The sequence below is a fragment of the Anticarsia gemmatalis genome, chromosome 19 (assembly GCF_050436995.1).
Source record: "Anticarsia gemmatalis isolate Benzon Research Colony breed Stoneville strain chromosome 19, ilAntGemm2 primary, whole genome shotgun sequence".
Lineage (NCBI taxonomy): Eukaryota > Metazoa > Arthropoda > Insecta > Lepidoptera > Erebidae > Anticarsia > Anticarsia gemmatalis.
The window spans coordinates 3,294,996-3,316,677 of record NC_134763.1 but is presented as its reverse complement, the minus strand read 5'-3'; the positions used below and the strand labels follow the sequence as shown (position 1 = coordinate 3,316,677).

The following is a 21,682-nucleotide window of genomic DNA, read 5'->3' as shown; positions in this document are numbered from 1 at the left end:
TATTGAAGAATCTCCAGTTAATTTATGAATTAATCACACTGCAGCTATCTCTAATTAGAAAATCTCATTAGGTAAGTTTGTGGATCATAGAAGTTGTAATAATTTCGATCTATCAGCTACAAGATTTAACAAGGTAACAAAATAAAGGCATCTTTACAAAATATAGTTTAATTACACTTAACATTATTAATACATTTATATATCACATATTGCCGAGATGGAATCCTATGAGTTCTAGAAGTAAGGGCATTTTATAGTATTCTGCTATGGTCTTGAAGGTTGTCAGCTGTGCTCGAACCTCCTTTGTAGGTACCATGAGAGCGAAGGCGCCAGCACACTCGCATACCATAGTCATGTTATCGCGTTTTACCTGTGAAAACAAACAAGATTATAAGTAAATATTGGATTACTACTCATTAACAGGTTAACTAATTATATTAGAGCAAGAAGCCTTTTAAAACAATTTGTATAGCTTCATAATATTTTGTATGATGTAATCGTGATAAAGTCTTGCATGTCGAAAAAAATATTTAATACATTTCCTGAGGATATGTAAGTCCCCCAACCTAGGCTTGTCCAGTGTGGTGGACTCAAGGCCCTCCCTTCTTCGGGACGAGACTCCTGCCCAGCAGTGAATCAGTTACAGGTCAAAAAAAACAACAGTAAGACAATTCTTTCATTAGACTAAGTGACAATATGACATACCTCATGACACCTGGTACAGATAAGATCCTGCAGCATGAACGCCATGGTGCGTCTGTTCATGATCTCGACTAGTCGCCACTCCAACTCCTGGTTCTCGTAAGGAGTGCCACATGTAGGACATAAGCATACCGGTCTGTTGACAAAAATATTTCATATTTTTAGGAATGTTCCTAATTTTTTTACCATCAGCTCTGTGTTGGGTGTTCATTATATTCATAAAGTCACGCCTTTTTCCCATAGAACCAAAGAACGAAGAACAATAAAAAAAAACGAATAAACCAGAAAACAGGGAGTACCGGGCAGTAAGTTCAGTTAGATAGTTTCTAATGCTTTTAAAGTTTTTATATACATATCTTTGGAGAACAGCAAGCAAACTTCCTCAAAAAAGCAATTGGTGTTCTATGACTTATCGTTGTATATTATTATGGTCTATAATATGATAATATACAAAGACACATGTTTAATACATTTATTGAGGGCATGCAAAGTCCCCAACCGACACTTGGCCAGCGTGGTGGACTCGAGACCTAGCCTCTCCCCCTCGTTTGGCAGGAGACCCTTGCCCTGCAATGGGGCAGTAACAGGTTAAAAAAAAGTATAATTTGTTCTTACTCGTCATGATGTGTTCCTCGATGCGTGTCCCGGCACAGGTCGAGGTCGCGGCAGTGGTTGCACACCTTGCAGATGACCTCCGTGAGCGTGCACGTGTTGCACGCGTCCCGCCACTCCGCCGCCGCGCTGAACTCGCCCACGCCGATCAGACGGAGCAAGTTGCGCCGGAGGAGGGTCACCTGCCATGTGGTACACCATTAACATAAACTTATACGACATACGACTCATATCAATTAGTCACACAAATAACTGTTTATAAACCAATCTACAGTACATCTTAAATAAGAACACAATCTAAAATCCATTGTGTTTTATGTCACGATGTTATTTGTGTCAAATCAATCAAAATAAATTAAATGTGACTAGCTCCTCTCTCAATGCACTTTGTTGAGTAACAACAATAGCTTGAGGATTCCATACACGTGAAAGTTTGCAGGATGGTTTTAGCCATGCATGCATAACCGACAGGATATGTGGGCATGCGATAAAACTGTACAATTATCAGTACTAGGAAACTCGGTTTTACCATACTCAAAAATGTATGGCTTCATTACATAGAGCAGAAACCTGCTCTATGTGTGTATTACTTAAATTTCAAAATACTAATTATAATTGCTTACGTCATCTTCTAAAGCAGGGTCTAGTGAGAACACTCTGCAAACAGCGTTGACGTATAGTAGCGCGGGGGACATCTCCGCGCCGAACGCGTCCGCCTTCAACCCCGGCTGAGGACCGATGTCAGACGGACGTAGCGACGGGTACCGGGTGTTTATCCTCTCTGTCACTCTAGATAACGAAAACAAAATATCAGTATTTCAAATTTGTTTTAACTGATTACTGCAAGCATTATTATTCCGCGGAATTGTATTGCAAAAACACTGTAATGTGAAACTGATAATGCCCTAAATTCATACGTTGTAGGCAGAGACCAGACATTGATCTCGGCGTCTTGTCGGTCTTACCGCCTTATTAGGTTATAAGAGTGGATGGATCATGTATTTTCCATGTGATTGGCCACTATAACAACTCCATAGATATCGTAGTATCGAACGGACGTCGCAATACGTAGCCCGTAAGATTGAAACCCTAAAAGATATTAAAGTCGATCGAAAACCTCTGTCATATATACCTGTGTATTATAGTTTTAGTACTATCTATGAAAAAGTATTACAACTAGCAGTATAAAATCCTCTACTTACTGAAACAGTTTCTGTGAGATTTCTCCCTGTATGAGACTCGGCAGTTCTTTTGGCTGTGTGTAGGCGGCACTGAGGAAGCCTGCGACGGCGGCCGCGAACGGCTCCCGTACAGCCGTCGGTAAGAAGTTAGATAGATTCCAGTGCATTGTGATAGAATTGTCCTGTGGAATTAGTAATGCTTAAGTAACTAAAACGATAGTAATACAAAGAAAAAAATATTGATTTTGATAATAATGTGTGAAAACTGTTTTGGTTGTGGACAATGAAAAATATAATTAGCTTAATTAAGTACTGCCTTATTTTAATTATGTTTTAATAAATGATCATGTGTACTTACTTCATCGCCACCATTTTCTTCACTAGGAGGTGGTAGTTGTGAAGAGCCGACTTCGGTCAAACCTTCTGGCAGTTTACCCTAAAAAACAATAGAAATTTGTTATAAATTTACATCTGTTGATGGCAGTTTTTTTATTTTATGACAAATCTATCAATACCTTGACACCTGTATGACTTCGACATCGCAGTAATAAATAATACACTTTAATCGTCCTGGTGAATCACTCTATTGGAGAAAATCACATTAAAATCGGTTCATTAGATTTCGAGTTAATCGCGAACAGACAGACATGGCAAGTGACTAGAAGTGATAATTGATTGTGTATTTGTGTATACCTGCACACCCGCGTAGTTAGCCTCGTCAAGCCACAGCAGATAAGACCAGCACTGCTTGTACCTAATGTCGATGCCGTGGAACAGCTCTTTGTTTCTTATGCTCTGCACTACGAACTCCACATAACCTGCACACAAATACTGTGTTAAGAAATATAATAAGGATACCGAAATTGTTTCAGCACGACTGGAGATTGTTAAATAGCTTCTATATGTTTCACCACACCAGCCATGCTTAGTGGCAATACTCATATAGTAGCCCAATTTTCTAAAGAACCAGAAAGTGCTATTGAGTTTCGAGAAGGAATTTTAAAATGTACCAAAGTAATTCGTTCCTATGACACCCGGTAGGGGCTCTGATCAAGTTTTCATACAACAAGTCGACAGTTTGCAGGTACACCGGTATACAATTGATAAAAAAATTGTTATACAAGAGAACTATAAACCAATCTATACTAATATTATAAAGCTGAAGAGTTTGTTTGTTTGTTTGTTTGAACGCGCTAATCTCAGGAACTACAGGCCCGATTTGAAAAATTCTTTCAGTGTTAGATAGCCCATTTAACGAGGAAGGCTACATATCATCAGGCTACGACCAATAGGAGCAGAGTACCAGTAAAAAATGTTACAAAAACGGGAAAAATGTTGACCTATTCTCTCTTACGTGACACAAGCGAAGTTGCGCGAGTCAGTTAGTACAAGATAAAATAAATATTTTTATAGAGGAGAACTCAATAGTAACTAAAACGTTACCTATTCCATCCATAACAGTATTCTTCTTAGTACAAAGGAGTATTCTATTAAAGTCTGCGAACACGATCTGTGAGCCGAGTCTCTTGAACTCGGCCACCAACATGAGGAAGAGTTTCTTCATTAGATTGTACAGAGTCCTGCGTAGTGCGGGGTCGTATAGCAGTGATGATGACGTCTTCAACCACCTGGGAAATACAACGATACAGTTTATATTATGTATATATCAACTATCTTACAAGTTAACGTCGTGTAAGCTCATACTAGTTATCCAATGTTTTGTCACTTCCAAACAATTTTAAGCAAAAGACTGTACAACTTGTAAGAGCTTACGGGATGTTTTTCAGTGTGATCGTAAGTATATACATAAATGTTATGTACATCAAAAAACGCGGGATCAATCGTGGTATTGGCACACATGGATTTTAGTTTTTGTAGTTAAGTAGTGTGTAAACTAAAGTAACTGCTAATATATAAGGGGGTACAAAATCATAATCTGTTGACTCATATGTTGCAGGTTTTGCAAATCAAAAGGAGATCTTTTATGAACAAGCCTGTCGGTGAAGTAATAAGTAGTTACCTATAAAAGTGCGATATCTGGAAGTCAGCAAAGACGTTTTTGTACAGTGTGACGTCACGCAGCCACGACGCGACCATTGTGCGGAGGATTTTGAACGCGGCGCTGCACTGCGCCGTCTCGTCGTAACTTAGAGATGCATTCACTCCTGACAACAAAACCCATGACTATGATGATAAACAGTACCTAACTACAGGATTTTAATTTCACCTTGCATAATTGATGATCTAAAATGTATGTCATTCACTGACTGATTGTCTCTTTGGTCTTGGTAGTAACGTAAACGAATGCCGATTAAAAGGTCCCGGATAGGAGAAACTGTTGAGTTTTTACATTTGACGGAATCCTCTTAACATTAGACCGGAGTTTGGCAACGTGTCCAGTGTAGGATAAGCTCAAAATTTCGCCATATAACATGTGATATATGAACTGACCAGTGTTAGCGATGACGTCATGTATGTTGTTGTGCTGCGCGCCGAACGCGGTGGCCACGGACGTGCCCTCGAGCTGCAGGATGTGTTGCGCTTGTAGCAGTGCACATACACCAAGCGCGTCTGACTCTAACTCCACGCACACGCTGTTGTAGGCCCCGCCGCTGCAGTGCGTGCAGCCCGACAGATCTTCTACTTCACTCATTAACCTGTAAAACGAAAGTTTGATACACATTTGGTATCTCAATAGCCGTGCACGGATTGGCTGATAACGCAATTAATAAGACGTCGCGAAGTAAGTCTTAACTTCTCTAGTTTTTAAAGCCGCCTCCACATTAGGCGTGCACGTTTCTCTAGCGTGCGTGCTGCGTGCGTGTCGCGTAGTGCGGAGAGTGCATGCGACGCTGTATCACGTAACCACGTGAAGCGGGCGCCAAGTTCTTAACCCTTTGCTCGCCAACGCCGCCCCCACAATTTTTTCGGTTAATTACAACGTTTAATCGGCATATAGTACCATGTCTCATTAACGCTCTTCGCAGTTTTTCTCCAAAACAGACATAATATAACTGCTACCTTAACAGCTTAAGTTGTTTGCTGGCACCTTTAATTTTTCATTTTCTAAAATCTTATCTAGAAATAATATAAAGTGTTACCTATTGTCATCATTCTCTCTGCCGCCGAGGTCAGGTCGGTCGGTGTTGGAGCACCACAGCACGAAGTTGTGTTTGACGAGGTGTCGCGCGTAGAACAAGTCCGCGCCGAACAGAGTGGGGTCTGCCGGCATGTTACCCAGAGGCACGTGGAAGTATCTGAACATGGAAATAATTTGAATGAGTTTCCTAGTTGACATCATACCCTTTTGTGTCCCGTACTTTAGAAGAAAATATCAATTCACCTGACATACCAATTATACCAAATCAAATCCTTAAATGACAACATTATTTACGCTTATTCATAATACTATAAAGTTTTCTTATTACACAAGTCCCGACATATAATGGATATAATAATCACAAAAATAAAAAATCGGGGAACGCGAAATGTTTCAGCACTTAAGTAAAAAAATAATGCATAGTGTCTTGCGTACCTGCACTGTTCGACAGTGAGCTGCAGTATGGCGTCGAGGCCGAGGTAGTGTCGGACGATGGCCCGCGCGCCCACGCGCTGCCAGTCCAGCGCAGAGTACAACGTCTCCACGTCGCGGACGTGCAGCCGGACCAGGGGGAACTCCGATATTACTGACAAAACAGTAAACAGTAGGTATCAAAGTGAGGCCAAATAAAATAAGCAAACAATTTATTATATGGCAGAATCATTCATAACAGAAAATTAATAAAAAAGTTGTGAAGACCGAGTGGTCTCAGCATGCACCTAAAACGCAGGCGGTCGAAAATTAGAACTTTTTTTTTATTATGCATGCATGAGTGATCTTTAACAAAGCTCTGGAAATAATGCGAAGTCCCAATGCACACTCTGACAGCATGGTAGACTCCTCCGTCATTTAGCGAGGAGACACTTGCACAGCAGGGAGCCCGTAAGGGTTTGTTCACATGGTCTTTGAATCAACGCATCATCGTGAGAACTTCTCTGTTCTAATCAGTTAAATAGTAAGTGATGTGTTACATACATGGCATGTGCTGTACACAGGCGTGCGGCGTGAGCGCGGCCTGCAGCGCCAGCAGCGTGGGCCCGCAGCGCTCGTCGCGGTAGCGCTGCAGCGCGCGCTGTATGTGCCGCGACACGGCGCGCATGTCCGACTCCACCACCACCTCCCACGACAGCTCCGAGCCTGGGAGTGTACTCTCCTCTGTGCCTAGGTTGATCCTGACGAGAACATAATAATATTTCGGTTTAGAATTACTTGTTCTAACGGTAAAGAAAAATATCGTGATGAAACTTTACATAAAAGTTCTTTAACTCATTTCTTGAGGGCATGCGAAGTCCCCAGCCAGCACTTGCCCAGCATGATGAACTCAAGGCCTAACACCTCCCTCATTCGGTGGGAGACTCTCGCCCACTAATGGGACAGACGTGAGTTATAAAAAGTGCTTATAAAAAAATAACGACTACAAAAAGAAAGTAACAAAAAAGTGCGATATGGAAATATATTATTAACAGTAAACTTCATGGTTCATGTATAATAAAGAAAACATATTATCTAGGCAGTAAGTCTGTTCGACATACTTAATAATACCAAATTTTTCGATATACAAGGCCTGAATAAAATGTTTTGTGCCTATATGAAACTTACTTAGCAGTCCTCTCAGCTTGATACAGCGTGTTCATGTTGGGCACCTGGTTGGTCTTGACAGTGTCTAGTACATAGATGTAGGCGCGCCTGACGGGCGGCAGCACCAGCGCCCACATGCTGCGGCTGGAGCTGGGCGCCGAGTGCTGGTACATGTAGATGTGCTTCACGGGGGCCACGCCGTCCTGACCATCAACAAGCGGTTTTTTACACCCATACACATTGTAAAAGTACTAATAATAGAAGTAGGAGGGACCTTGTGTGTCATAAAAAAGTTAGAAATCCGTTTGCAATGGGTTTTCAACTTTTTTACTCAATTATAGAAACAAGACATTACTCAATAACTGTCTTAATAATTAATGAACGATTATCTTACTTGTTTCTGTAAATAAGGTTGATGAGCCACACTCTTGAACTGTAGTTGATTGAGCGAAAATGAATCCATATTACTTGAGCCGAATTGAATTTGTCTGGAAAAAAATAGAATAATTAACTTCTGCATACAAAAGAAAAAATATACTTCATATTAAACTATCTTACTTTCTCGCTTCTTGTGGATCTACGGTACATATACAACCGAGTTGCACGAGAGCTCTGAACTCCAAGCTCATCTGAGTTTCGTATATTCCTTCAATTTCTGGAGCACACAGTTCAGCCATCAGTTGCCTATAACAAAAATGTAACATTTACCAAAAACCATTTTGAAAGCATTACCGTTTCAGATAGGAACATTAAATCTTCAAACGTTTCGGAACGCCGTCTTAAAAGTAAATCTTCTGGCTGTACTACAAAATTATCATTCCAGACATTTAATGCAATAATAATTACGATAAGTAGTCGAAGAAAGTACAAATTAATATTAAAATGCAATAGGTTTAGCAGTGTTAGCCGAGTGGTTTAAGGTGGCACCTCCCACGCAAGTGGGTGCAGGTTCGAACCCGAGGCAACATACCAATGACTTTTCGAAGTTTGTATTACAAATAATTATCACTTGCTCTAACGGTGAAGGAAATTATCGTGAGGAAACCTTGCATGCCTAAAAAATTGTTTAATACATTTATTGAGAGATGCAAAGTTCTCAATCCGCACTTGGCCAGCGTGGTGGACTCAAGGCCTAACCCCTACCTTCTCGTTTGGGAGGAGACCTTGCCCTGCAGTGGGACAGAAATGGGTTATTAAAAGAAAAGGTTTTAACGCGACTGAAAATTAATGCTAAGGAGGACACCTTAGTTGTTTACCGGCGATTCGATCCAATAACATCGATCGTAGTCTCAGGCTGGCGGGTGTAGTGGCGGTTTAAATATAATACGAGTATTATGTGTACAAGTCGCGAGAGGTAAAATAGGTGGACATAGTAATACTAGTAGGTGGGTGACTTACTCCTGGTGTTCTCTGTACACGTTCTCGGGCACGCAGTACTGGTACAGGTGCAGCGCGGGGTGGGCGCGCGGCAGCACGCGGCTACACTTGCGCCAGTACGGGCCGCTGTCCGCCGCGCGACCCACGCGCTGGTTCACGTAGAAGATACGAGGCACGGACAACTTGATCTGGTGCAGCTCTGTACCCACCAGCGCCCACACTTTAAAAAGACCCGGCTCTGCTGTTTCGGCAACCTAAAGAAGTTATTTTGATAAACGAATATTTTAAGTCACAACCTCTGAACATAATGAAAAGGAACGAGTTCAAAGCTGCACTTACTGAAAAATTAAAACGTAATGCCGTCTAAAGTAAGGCCAACCAGACGAGATAAAGAATGTAAATAAAGTTTCAGGGGTTCAAAACATATTTATTTGAATAAATTATTATAAAGTTCGAATTTTAAACAGAAATCTAAGTAAATACGAAGACGAAAAACAAACAGAAATGAACTTGTGCACAAAATGGCGGACTAAATGTTGACAACAACGGTACTGACTGCATTCCTGTACCACGAAACACATAACGCCAGCTGTCGTCGCTATAGCTGCACGTATGAGTGAAAAGGACAGAGATTATAATCGGTCGCTATCGAAATGTAACTCAGTAACGGGCCTAGCGTTGCCAGGCGTCCGGATAAAGCCGGACATAGTTAGGCTTTTTGATTGCATGTCCGGCTAAAATAAACGTTGTCCGTCTTGTCCGGCTTTTGTTAGGCTTTTTACATTTCGCAAACAAGCGAGCACTGCCGCCGAGCGAGGCCGAACGTAGGCGAGTCGACTACCGAACCGAAGTCCTAAACGGGCCGATTGTTTACATTTTTTTATCTTGTCTGGTTGGCCTTACTTTACAGATATTATGTGAAAGCTTACTGTCAACATTCGTCGCATTTGACCGTCGTGAACGTCACCTTAGCGAACCGTATGCTCCGTGCGGACGCTTATGTACGCGGCTTAAAGAGCAAAGACTACTAAAGTGCGGTTACTAGGCGTGTATCGAGAAAATTTTACTTGACCATGATATAATATAACAATGAATTTTGCTTGAATCTTTGGTTTAGATATCACTCTTGCGTAAGATGTTTACTCTTACCTGGTTGGTCGAAAACCATTTTTAACCCCCGACGCAAAAAGAGAGGAAATGTTACTCAGATGGGGTCTCAAATAGCGTCGTACGATGAGAAAGTTGGTGGTGGAAATATAAGAACGGCTTAACCTAACTTCCCAATATATAAAAAGTATGAAAAAAGAAATTAAGTATAAAATCGGGGGGTTTTTAAATGTTTAATTTATAGTTATAATATAATTACCTGTATAATTTGCCATGGAGTATTGAGCAGAGTTCGTTGCGCTCGTCTGATGAATCCGCCCAGTGTTGTCGCGGGACCGGAGCTAGCAGGCGGGATCATTACGTCATTGTCCATTTTACCTACGAACAGAAAAAAAAAATAGATAGACATTTTTTGTGAAAATTTCGTCACAGACAGATCCGCCAGCCAAGGCTAGTTTGTCATATTGTCTTACCTCTCTTGTTACGGTTACGTAGACCGCGCTGCTCCATTTGCCACAGCCATTTCTTCTTTTGAAACAGTATCCATTCTCTTCGCTCTTGCTGTAACAACCGAACAATAATTCCTATAATGCTAGCATTTAACGGCACATGCTGTACATTTCATTAAAATCGTGTAATATTAATAAGTTTTTGTCCCATGTAACAGTGAGAGCCTTGCTATACGGGGTCACTGCAATTATTTCAACAGATTTGTCGAGCAGGGAATCGCACTCATAATTAGCAGGTGTATACAAGAGTGCTCTATATAGGTACAAGAGGCAGAGAATGCACATTACGCGTATATATAGTGCGTAATATTTAAGCATGGGTATGTTAAAGGAGATAAACAGGTGTTAAGACAGTACCTTAGTGGTTCCGAAGGGTGGTGGTGAGCCGAGAGCCTCCCTCCACGTCTGTGGCTTGGGCGGTGATTCCTCACGCTTTCTCTTCACTGTGTGGACTATAGGGCGGATTGTGTTGTCCTTCTCTGTACTCGGCTTACCTATGTCTTCTATGTCGCCAGTCTCCTATTCACAGGAAAAAAAAAAGAATAATTGCAAACTCTAAATTGACCTACTACATGTAGACGTTTTTAGGGGGTCGACCGTCTTTCGAGTCCAGCAAAGCTCGTATTATGGTAACCAGACAACTCGTAAGAATACTTATTTACGAATAATACACACTTATTGTGGATGGATCCATTACATCCAGACTCAGAACAGATACTCATGCTCATCACACAAATATTTGTCCTGGATTTGAACCACACACGGCACAGTAGTCATCTCGCTATGACCACTGCGTCAATCGCGTAGTTATACTAAACAAAAGTCGTAATAAACTTACCATATCACCATCAGCGCTAGTAGAAGCCTCTTCATCATCATCACCATCGTCGTGCTTACTCTTGAGGTCTTTGGGTTGTACACTGAACATGTCCGTGATCTTCCTAGTTTTAAACTTGTCTGTCTTAGCCAGCATCTTCTTGTGCAGCCAGTCCGGGTACTGGCACCGAGGCACCGGGTTATCCAGCTAAAGAGAAAAATGCTACATCTCGGCAATTTCGAAGAGTGATATGCATTTATCTAATTTATTATTATCAATTCTGTGGATTTCCAGAATAAAGCAGAAGCATTGAAGAGTCCTTTCAAACAAAAAGGGCTTTTTTAATATATTCCGACAACTTAGTAGAGAGCCTTGTATGCCACATTTTCTGCTGGCGGAGCTATACAAAACTTAGAAAATCAGTAACCCGCAGGCTTAATTAGCTGGTCCATGAGATTAAGTTCTTAGCGAGAGCTGTGTTTGAAAAAGAAAGAAAAATGACTCAAAATTACTCCAATCTAGTTAACAAAACTGAAATATACACAGAGATTAAAGCGATAACAACTTTTAAAACCTCGATTTTCTTGACATTTTGGCACAGCAATAACACAAAATTCCAGAAAATTAAATTATACTTACCCCTTGCATAGCGGCAGGTATAGTAATAATCTTCTGTATAGCGCCACTGAGTCGTTCTATGTAGTATCCCCAGTCCAGTACATCTCGTATGTCGATGTCCTCGGTGATGCTGTTGTCCTTGAGCCAGCGCCGCAAGTGGTGACGCTTCACGGCGGCCGGCGACTGGAATATTGCGAGGGGGATAGCTCGCTCTGTTACTGGAGCCCCTTCTGGCTTTTTAGATATTATGAACCTAAAAATGACGTGGTTATTGTAGATTTTGTGGAGTGTTGTTGAGATAAATATTATTTCCATGTTTTAGGCGGTAATATAATAGTAAACTAAAGCTCAATGCCTAGAAAAAAATTTAAATACTTTGGGCATAAAACCTTTTAAAATATTACATGGGAATGTAGTATTTGCCGCAGCTTTCGGACTCGATAATATAACTTAAACTTAGAGAGAAGAATCTTGGACGTAGTAGCGATGAGAAAATGTTTTTCTTCTGAGAAAAGTATATTAAACCTCAGGTGCCTAAGAATACGATAAAGTTTCGTATAACCAAATATTAAACAGCGATGTTTGATAATTGCATAATTTATTTACTTAAGAGGCAAAACATTAAATTGAAACTGACCTGCAAGCCAACCCAGCATCCTTCACCATCTGATCACCCAAAAACTCAGCTAATCTCTTCGCAGTAGAAATAGAAGTGGACTTCTGACCGCCATAGTCTTCTAATTTCTTAGACATAGAACGATTTTCTGATATAAGCTCGAACAGTTCCGAGTCGGGCATGTTACTTCCTTTACTGTATAGTACATCGAGCCAGTAGTCCGCTACTTTCGCCACGGCGCCGTAGCAAGTCTTCAAGTCGTTCCCTTTGAGAAACGCCTCGAACACCGACGATTGAAAGATTTTGATGAGCTGCAACTCACCACGGCGTTTTACTTCGAAACCTGGAGAAAAAATGTACAAATGATTAATTTAACCTGCAAGCCCTTTAACTTTATAAATGTTGCAGTCCGTTTCCGTAAATCTGAAGGCCGGTAAGTCATAGTAAAATAATTAAAAATATAGATTGGCAATCATGATTTTGATCTACAATATACGCAATGTCCCGAAAGGGCAGACTATTTGTTTTCGCAATGTCTAAAAGACGCTGGATTTTGTTATTTATAGCTTAGTTTATAAAACTTAAGTATATACATCACTACAGTTGGCTTGACTCGGGATTCCACCTTCCGCCCAAGAACTTTGCATGACAATCGTATGCACTACCGATCGCACCAGTGACAGTCAGTTACTCTTTCTTAACACCCTGTACAGCCGTACATACAAATCGAATGTTATTGCTATCTTACCTTTCAATTCTGCCAGCGAACCATCGAAGTTGAACACGGCGTACCGTTTCTTCAACCGTTTCCCTTCTTCCTTAGAGGCTGGTAGTACCATAGCGAGGTAAGGGCCGTCCACTTCGAAGAATATAGAGTTTTCCGCCCGTTGTTCGTATTTCTTCTCCACAGGGTCTGTCAGCTCGAAGTATTGATCGTTTGTGAAGTGATCCTGAATTGTGAAAAATATATATGTTATGTAAATCGTAAATGTTTCAGCTTTCTGAAATGTCTTTCATAAAGTAGAAATAAAAATTATTACAGTATGGATACCACTTAACGAATTTTGATGAAATTTGGAATACGCACCGTTCCTGTACCTGGACACAAAGGATTCTATTTTGTCCGCGGGAAATCGTTTCTATTGTACAAGACCGCGAACAGAATGCATGCATGCATGAAGCAGTAACAATTGATAAATTAATTCCTACTTACTTTAACCATGGCATTGAGTACAGCATTAGGGAAGGACACATTAATTTTCTTTTTCTTCGCATGAGTTGTATGAACTGTCACGTTCTCTGGGAATGATGACGGCAGCACACACCAGATACCTGCAAAAGATTTACGATGAGGGCTCACACGAGTCGAGAATCAAATAAGCTACACAATAACATTTTTTGTTTCAAAACTGCCCGTGCACGTCTACTTTTAATTCGTACGCTCTTTAAGTGCACTGCATATACTCATTTTCTTAGTATAAACGCCGATTACAATATATATACGGACATTATAGCATCCATATAATAGCTAAATTCGTCGCTTTACTTTGCACAAATAAAAATGACACTAAGTTTTATTTTGTTACGTCTAAATATAACTATATTAAGTTTCTTTAAGCCTAAAATAGGTCAATGTAGGTAATAGTTACCGTCAGTATCAAGTTCGAGCGGTCGTCCAACTTGTTCGATGATCTCTCTCGCCTTCATGATGATGTTGGCACCCGTGTAACACACGATGCCTGCCATCTCCATACTGTGCCACCGAGCACTGGCAATAACAAAACAATTATTAGTAAACAATCAATTTACGTATACTGAATATTTTTGACATATTTTATATTTGGCAAAAGTTTATTTCTCATCTCTATTTCAGAAAGACAGGGTTATATTAAATCAGATATTATTTATTGATGATGATGATGATGTCTTTTTCGAAGTGTCGGTCAACGGCTTTCTTATTGTTTATTCGGTGTTTATTAAGGGTGTGCTAGGGTTGGGTCTTGTGCAAGTGACGTTTGGCATCGCATTCTAGGCATCACATCGCAATTTCTTAAAGCCGACAACATCTGTCTTTATCTGCCTTCTACTCGATGTTACAATACACATAATCAAATCTGGTATATTGCACTTTTAGAAAGAACTAACAAAGGCGAAAACATTACACCTTTCTATAAAGTTCTAGAAAGAACTAACAAAGTCGAAATCATTACACCTATCTATAAGGTACAACTCACCCTCTCCTCATGACGTATCCGTAGAAAGAGTTGAGAATACACTTGTGCGCGAGCTGCAGTGAGTCGTACAACACCTCTCTGCTCTTGGCACTCTTGATCTCGGCCGCGTCGCCGCTCGCCACGGCCTCCGCTACCTTCGCCTTAGCTTGCTTGTTTAAAGCTTTGTACTCGTAACGACGATCCCTAATAAACAGATAAATATAAAACATGATGCGATTTATACCCAAAGGTGTGGGTAGAGAACGCAGAGGTTTTATTAATTAAACCCGTATTAACAAGGTCAACTTTTACTAGCAAATACAATATTACCTAAAAATTTGATTTCGATATTTAACACTCGCTGCCACCAACCCAATAAGTGTATGTTTTGAACTCACCAAGGCAGCGTAAGTGTTTATTCTAGAAGCTAAAGGTCGTATCGATTGTATGCTTACCTGAAGGCTCTTACAGTGTCGACGTAGAAAGAGTTCTCTTTCTGACAAATGGTAGTGGTTCGGACCTCAGTGCGCGTCACTTTAGTCTTTTTATAAGCCACTCTGCAATAGTCCGCTAGACGCTTCTTCTCATACGCCGCCTGAGACAAACGGCCGTTTTAAATAATTAACCGATTTAAAAAAGGAAGGAAACATCATATTATTCAAGTATTCTTAATATTAATCATGGTAAATCTCCATATATAAGATAAATCTATAACTTGAAACTGGTATTAATGCATATATAATAAAATACATGAATACCAATGGATCAAAAGAAGTTTGTAAGAATGGCAGCAAGTGGAATTATTTGACTACGCCCAAAAGAAAAGGCGGTATAAGATATACATCTGAAGAAGCAGTCTTCAAAATATAGTTTGTTACCTGGTCTTCTTTCGGTAAAGCATGGAATGCTCTCGTAGGTCCGCCGGGATGTAGCGGCGGGAACTTCTCTGTTTCTAACTGCTGTTGAATGCGTTGGTATTCGCTCCTTGTGGCTGGCACTGTATGCAAAATAAACCATATTATCATATTTTATTTACTCTTGATTTTTATAGTATTTATATTTCTCTATTAATATAGAATCTCTATAAGTTTCCCTTTAATGGATTTAATGAGTGTATAGAAGCCATTGACTGAGCACACCAGAGCTCTGCTCCAATTCATAGAAAACTCGATTATTACCTCATTTCCACTCGTTCCATTTACAGAACTCACAGACTTCGCTGTATGCATGGACAAAAAAAACAATGAGTTTATAAAGAAATTATTAAAGAACGATGTTTAATTGCGAAAGACTAGACTGCTTTAGTTCCTACACTTTGTTTGAGACCGGTATCGACCTGAAGGCTATAATAGTGAATATTCTCACAATAATCTCCTCGCCACATCCAGTCCATGTGCCTCTGACAAGTAGCGCCGGGACGATTGTAGTCACACACCGCGCATATACTCGCGTTCACCATCGCCGACGGTTGCAACCTATACATAAATAGTTTTATTACATACTATTAACTACAAAGCCATCATTTTAGTTTAATTAATATTGTTTGGTACGCAAATCATGACTCAAAAATAATTCAATATGTTATAAAATCATTTTTTGGAGCAACTTAAAATAAGTCAATCAAATTAAGTGTTTGAAAATATATTTTCGTAGCTTACAGACGTATACCACGAAAAAATATTTTTTATGAAAACTCTCACCACCACTAAAATTATCTAAAACAGATATACAATATTTAAAGAGACACAGAGAGAGAGAGAGAGAGAGCTTATATGACAATTAATTACCTATTAGTCAATATAATATTTGGGTACATAGCACCGACATCTAAATGGTAGATCAACGGGTTCTCATCTCTCCTTGGATGATCCTTCATGTGCTGCAGTTTCGCTTTGATCTCAGCACACACTTCGTCGAAGTTCGTCACCAAGTCTAAAGGAATTCCTTCCTCTACTTCTATGGCATGTTTCATGGTCTTCTCAGTGGTGTCCATCAATTTGTCTATCGCCGACGGCACGATTTTAAACTTGCATTTTATATCGGCTCTGAATACACCTAAAAATGTAATAATTGAACACTATAATTAACTCTATTTAGTATTTTTTGTCGTTGTTTAATTAAAATACAAAATATATTTTACGTATACGTTGACATCAAACTTGTTAATACGTGAACCATTATAGTGACTATTCATGATTGTTATTCGATTATTTGACATGCCATTTTATATTTGAACAGACACATATAGACAGATATAAACTGACAGAGATTGCTCATCATGAGCTCTCGATCTCGATTCCTGGGTCGGGCAATGTATAATTGTTCTGTCCTAATTTATAATTGAATATCTCTCGATAACAGTCCTGAGTTTGGTAACTAACCCAGTAAACGGCAATAGACTCACCCCATTTACATGGAACTAACATTGTTAATGGCGAAACCTGGGTGTATTTTTTACACCTCTACCTTCACATTCGGGTATAACAGGACATTTTTCCACATACCTGACTCCAAAGCTTCAACGTGTCCTCCTACATACGTCTCAGTTTCAAGCACGTGTCCGTCGGCTGTAAGTTTGTTGAGCTCCTCCACTTGCTTGTTCGGGAACACAATGTTCGCGTGGAAGGCTTGCACCATGAGTAACGACTCGCAGAGCGTGCCTGAACCTTTTCGAAGAACCTAGAAATATAAGAAGTTGTTTAGAAGGTATTTTAAAGATTTTATTGATTTGAATGATGTTTCTCTGGTCCTTTCTTTTTGTGAAGTTTTAGTTTGTGTTGTAATTAAGTAACGTTCGCAAACTTTTAATTTATGTTTTTTAGAAAGTAAATTTCGAAGAGTTTAACAGAAAGACAAAATGTAGAAAATCATTAAAGTAATATTAATATCGACGCTGACATTTCTTACAGGTTATTTCGGTACATTCAGGATTTTTTTAGGTATGCAACATGTAAAAAGGAATATACTATATACCTCATCGGGTTCCAGTGGAATGATGGTACACAAGGCGAATATGAACGGGTGTACATACTTCATGTACAAGTAGTATGTCGCCACTGCATCTGATACTGAGTAGTTTGATAGCACCTGCGAAAGTACATACCATAATTACTTTGCATAGAAAACATTTAATATTTTTTATTCAAATTACGCTCAGTACATATTTACGTATGTACACATATTTTTGACACGGACTAGACCTAAACTTCATATTAACTATGGGGCCCAATAATATATTTTGTGCCGTGTGGGAATCGACCTCTCGAACCCAGTCTCATGATGTATAGACAAATATACAAATAAGTCACCTGTGGTTGTTCAGCTGCCATCCTGCACATGTCTTCAGGGTCCAACTCTACCGGATCGTACCTTAATTTGGCCTTCGCCACAGCTTTAAGACCTTGCGACCCTACCGGTAGATACGAGTCTCGTTTCACCCAACTGAAAGAAATGTTCCCATAAATGGAAGGTTCTTCTATCTTTATATAAATCTGCCAAATGCCACAAAAGTTTTTGATGCTGAGCCGAGAATAATCAGTAGCTCTATAAAGTAACTTTTAGTAAGAAAATTTATAAAAATTCATCTGGACTATAATTATAAGAATTGATGAATTCTACTTATTTACAAAATAAAGTATGTAGCTGTATTAAAAACAGTTCACCGTTGGCGGCATAAACCTGCGGGACACTGATCTCCTAAATTCAGTATTTTGTATACGTCCGCTTGCTGTGAACTTTGCATACAAGGCTCTCTACTAAGTTATTGGACTTTAGATCAATAAAAGATAGAAATTAATATACATAGCCCCGTAAAATAATATCTCACCATAAGCAGTCCATATGCATAGCAGGCCGACATGCGTAAGTCCCGTCTCGGGCGGCAATCTTACTGAACCCTATCTCTTGTTTCATATCCAAGCCGAGCGCAGCCGCGCGAGCCTCCACGAACGGCCAGTCGAAGAAATCACCTAGAGCATAGACATTAGATATATGTACGTTTAAACATTTTGAAGGAAAGCTTGAAACTTCGATGTGAGCTAAGCAAAAGATTTGTTGTGTTAATACCCAGTTTTTTGTTTTAGTGAGGCTTTATCGTAATCGAATAATACTAGCAATATTTTAAAAAAATTAATAATACACGGCTTGGACGCGTTCTTGGATGAATGGCCGAACATAACAATCAACTGAGGGTCTGGAAGCCCAGAGAGGAGATATTTGCTCAGCAGTGGGACACAGAAAAAGACTAAATAAAAAATATATAAAAACGTTATTATATTTCTGCAACGAGACAAGTACGTAACAGATTTGTATTGGTATACGTGTACGAATAAATACGTGCACGCACTTACCGTTGTATGTCACGAAGATGTGTGGCTTTACATCCATGATGTGATCAAAGAACTTCTGTATGAGAGCCAGCTCATTCTCCTCATTGAACACTATGAATTGCCTGCAAATTGCCACTTTGTGAAAATACACGCATACATAATATCACGCCTATTTTACCCGAAAGTATAGACAGAAGTGTATGAAATATACATGTAATGCAGAGTGAACACATAAAGAAAATCTTTGAAATTAGTTTACTCTAACCTGCTTACATTTTAATTGTGTCTCATTCAATCACTTACCCTTCAAACTCAGGCTTGGGAGTGTACTCGAAATCCTCAACATCAACTGATATGATCTCTCTATTAGTAATCAAGTACCCTTGAGCATCAATCATGTAAGAGATCATCATAATCTGGTCTGTCTGCGAGTCTGGGAACTTTAGCGGTAATTTAGTGGTCTCTATGTCAAATGCCAGTACTATTGGATCAGGTCTTTCAATGATGTCATCTCGCTTCGTAAATATTGGTGTCTCTGTCCCTCTACTTTTGATGGTGTACCAAGTACCGCAAAAGATCTGCATGTCGATTGACACACGCACATGGTAAGGGACGTCGTGTTCTCTGTAACAGATAATAAGATATTAATTTCGCCTTACAATTGAAATATATGTGAGACCTAGATTGTGTATAAATATTATATTCACAAAACCATTTGTTTATGTAGTATAGACTGCTTTACAGTGTGTATTACATGCACATCATATATCTGGAAAGCTGCAGCAAATATGGCCAGTAAGCAATTCATTACCTCATTGTGAATGAATGTAGAAATATTCACTGAACAGCTAAGTTAATCAGTATCAGCTATCTAATGTCTTTGTGGGAAAGAAATAGGATATACTTTACTTTCACAGCTTATGGATAAGTAATTGATATCCTATCTGATAGGTAAAGTGACAGCTAATGTTTTAAAACAACTTTCAAAATTTCACCTGAAGAACTCTTAAATGTAAAGCCCAGTTTCACCACTTCTGGATCATACAGCTTCTTAGATGAAATTGTGACAGTTGTTTTGATACAATTGCTGTCATCTTATTGCATACAAAGGCTATCTAACACTTATTCATAAACTGTAAAACTGGCCCTTAGTGTCCTGAACAAGAGTGTTACCTAATATCTAGAATATTCTCCATATGATCTGTAGTCTTCTTAGCGTGTTCTACAGCTGCTGCACTGGTCAATGCATTAGTAAGTAGTTCTGTGTAGATATGATCTTTCTTCTCCCTCTCCTTGTTCTTGTTGACGGCAGTGAGGATCTCTCTCCTCACCTTCATCATCTCAGACTGGGATATGAAGGACAGCTTTATGTAGCGCTGTTTTAAACCTGATAGATGATTTAACTGAAACAAAAATATATATGTAAAATGCTGAGATTGTGAGTTACAAGTATTGTTCTTCAGAAAATAAAAGCAAAAAGTAAATATATCTTTTAAATATTTTTAATTTTTCATGCATCATATTTGAATAGAATAGTAGTAGTTTTTAAATCACATGGTATTATGATGCCTGAATAATGCTGTTTAATCCATTTAGCAGATCATTAAAATAAAACTATCCCATTTTATTTCACTCAAACACATTAATGAAACTTACCAAGTCCAAATCTTCTTTTTCTATGACATTAATTTTATGTATAGTGCCAGCAAACCTCTTTGATAAGAATTGTATGACTTCCTGTTCACAGTCCTTGCGAGCCAAGATGAGGAAGTAAGGCTGGAAGGTCAGGGACACCTTGAACCTGGTGCCGTCCATCTCTATGAAGTAGTAGTCCATAGCTGCTACTAGCCTTTTGTCTTCATCCAGTATCTCCGCCTAGCAGAAAAAAAATGTATCTATATGCCAGACAAATACTAGTTCCTCAGGCAGGTGTTTATTCAGCCGAAATGCCAACTTATGTGCATTTAGAAGCATATTTACCAGTTCTGGTAAAAAATATTGGACACACAATTTTTTTCAGTTTCATATGTAATTTACCTCCAACTTGGTACACATGTACTATTATAAATAATACAGTTAATGTAAATTAGCAATATCACAGTAATTCTTCTTACCTACAATAGTATTATAGATTGTAACCGAAATAACACTCAATATCAGTAACTACTTACAGTATGCATGTTTATCAGGTAACCTGTCCTCTCTTTAGCATCGCGTACTCTGTCAAATCCGTACTTTGAATCAATCTTATCATTCTCCAATGCCACACGTATACGGGACTCCGACGACTCCTCTCTATAAACAAATCAAATCATAAACAGTCTGAATGGTTCCACTTCCAACACAACAATTGCCTTGTATTATATACCTGGGCCCTGATGATGTACCTGCTTCATTTTTGTTATATTCACTTCTATCAGCCCTGTACTTTCCTGTGTTTTGTAAAACCATTTTGTTATTTCATTCAAAAACTATAGTCTCAGGGAAACGAAAGGACATCGTTGAAACAGTTTTGACAGAACAGCTGCAACTGTCATATTTTCGCGCCACTTTTTTCTTTTTAATATTGGCTTCTTTGATTCATTGGTGCAGGTAAGGAACAGATATTAAACAGCCTAATCTGAAATGGAACTACATAAAGATATAGTTGTAATTTGTGAAAAATGGTATATAACAGTGTTCTACGGTATAGTAACAACAAAATAAAAAAACTTTATTCAATTAGTCTCAAATTTGCTATCATTATTTCGTCGCCTTAATACAAAATATAATCTCTAATAGTAATAGACATCATATTTGAAATGTCTTCATTATATTTGATTTGCCTATTCAATCGTGATTCAATCCGCTATTTCTATTTCACCTCGCCGCAACAACCGTAGCGCCGCGTGTGGTGGGTTCGAATCCTACCCGGGACAAATCTT

General features: G+C 39.2%; 1 protein-coding gene across 1 annotated transcript; it reads right to left on the bottom strand.

The window, feature by feature from the left end:
• Positions 1–152: 152 nt before the first annotated feature.
• On the bottom strand, positions 153–21,276 carry PolE1 (DNA polymerase epsilon catalytic subunit 1). The gene is made up of 41 exons (XM_076126455.1): positions 21,127–21,276; positions 20,930–21,053; positions 20,415–20,633; positions 19,932–20,161; positions 19,062–19,382; positions 18,780–18,880; positions 18,257–18,398; positions 17,739–17,871; positions 17,404–17,517; positions 16,935–17,109; positions 16,218–16,485; positions 15,796–15,905; positions 15,309–15,427; positions 14,886–15,025; positions 14,452–14,634; positions 13,867–13,985; positions 13,431–13,549; positions 12,966–13,167; positions 12,239–12,560; positions 11,623–11,854; positions 11,005–11,190; positions 10,524–10,685; positions 10,131–10,218; positions 9,917–10,035; positions 8,572–8,804; positions 7,732–7,857; positions 7,568–7,661; positions 7,195–7,376; positions 6,571–6,767; positions 6,031–6,181; positions 5,597–5,752; positions 4,947–5,152; positions 4,516–4,660; positions 3,939–4,123; positions 3,189–3,313; positions 2,854–2,931; positions 2,517–2,677; positions 1,938–2,103; positions 1,318–1,496; positions 706–838; positions 153–370 (listed from the first exon to the last, which is right to left on the bottom strand). Exons 1-41 carry the CDS (start codon positions 21,207–21,209, stop codon positions 203–205), a joined length of 6,696 nt encoding a protein of 2,231 aa, XP_075982570.1. The 5' UTR covers positions 21,210–21,276; the 3' UTR covers positions 153–202.
• Between the last annotated feature and the right edge of the window lie 406 nt (positions 21,277–21,682).

What these genes read in the sequence shown, in the direction of transcription:
- PolE1 (XM_076126455.1), bottom strand. Translation starts at nt 21,209, where the DNA reads ATGGTTTTACAAAACACAGGAAAGTACAGGGCTGATAGAAGTGAATAT. An exon ending in GAGAATATTCTAGATATTAG is followed by an intron (nt 19,383 to 19,931) that starts GTAACACTCTTG and finishes TATCTGTTACAG; the next exon opens with AGAACACGACGTCCCTTACC. An exon ending in CATCTTCGTGACATACAACG is followed by an intron (nt 18,399 to 18,779) that starts GTAAGTGCGTGC and finishes TCTATGCTCTAG; the next exon opens with GTGATTTCTTCGACTGGCCG.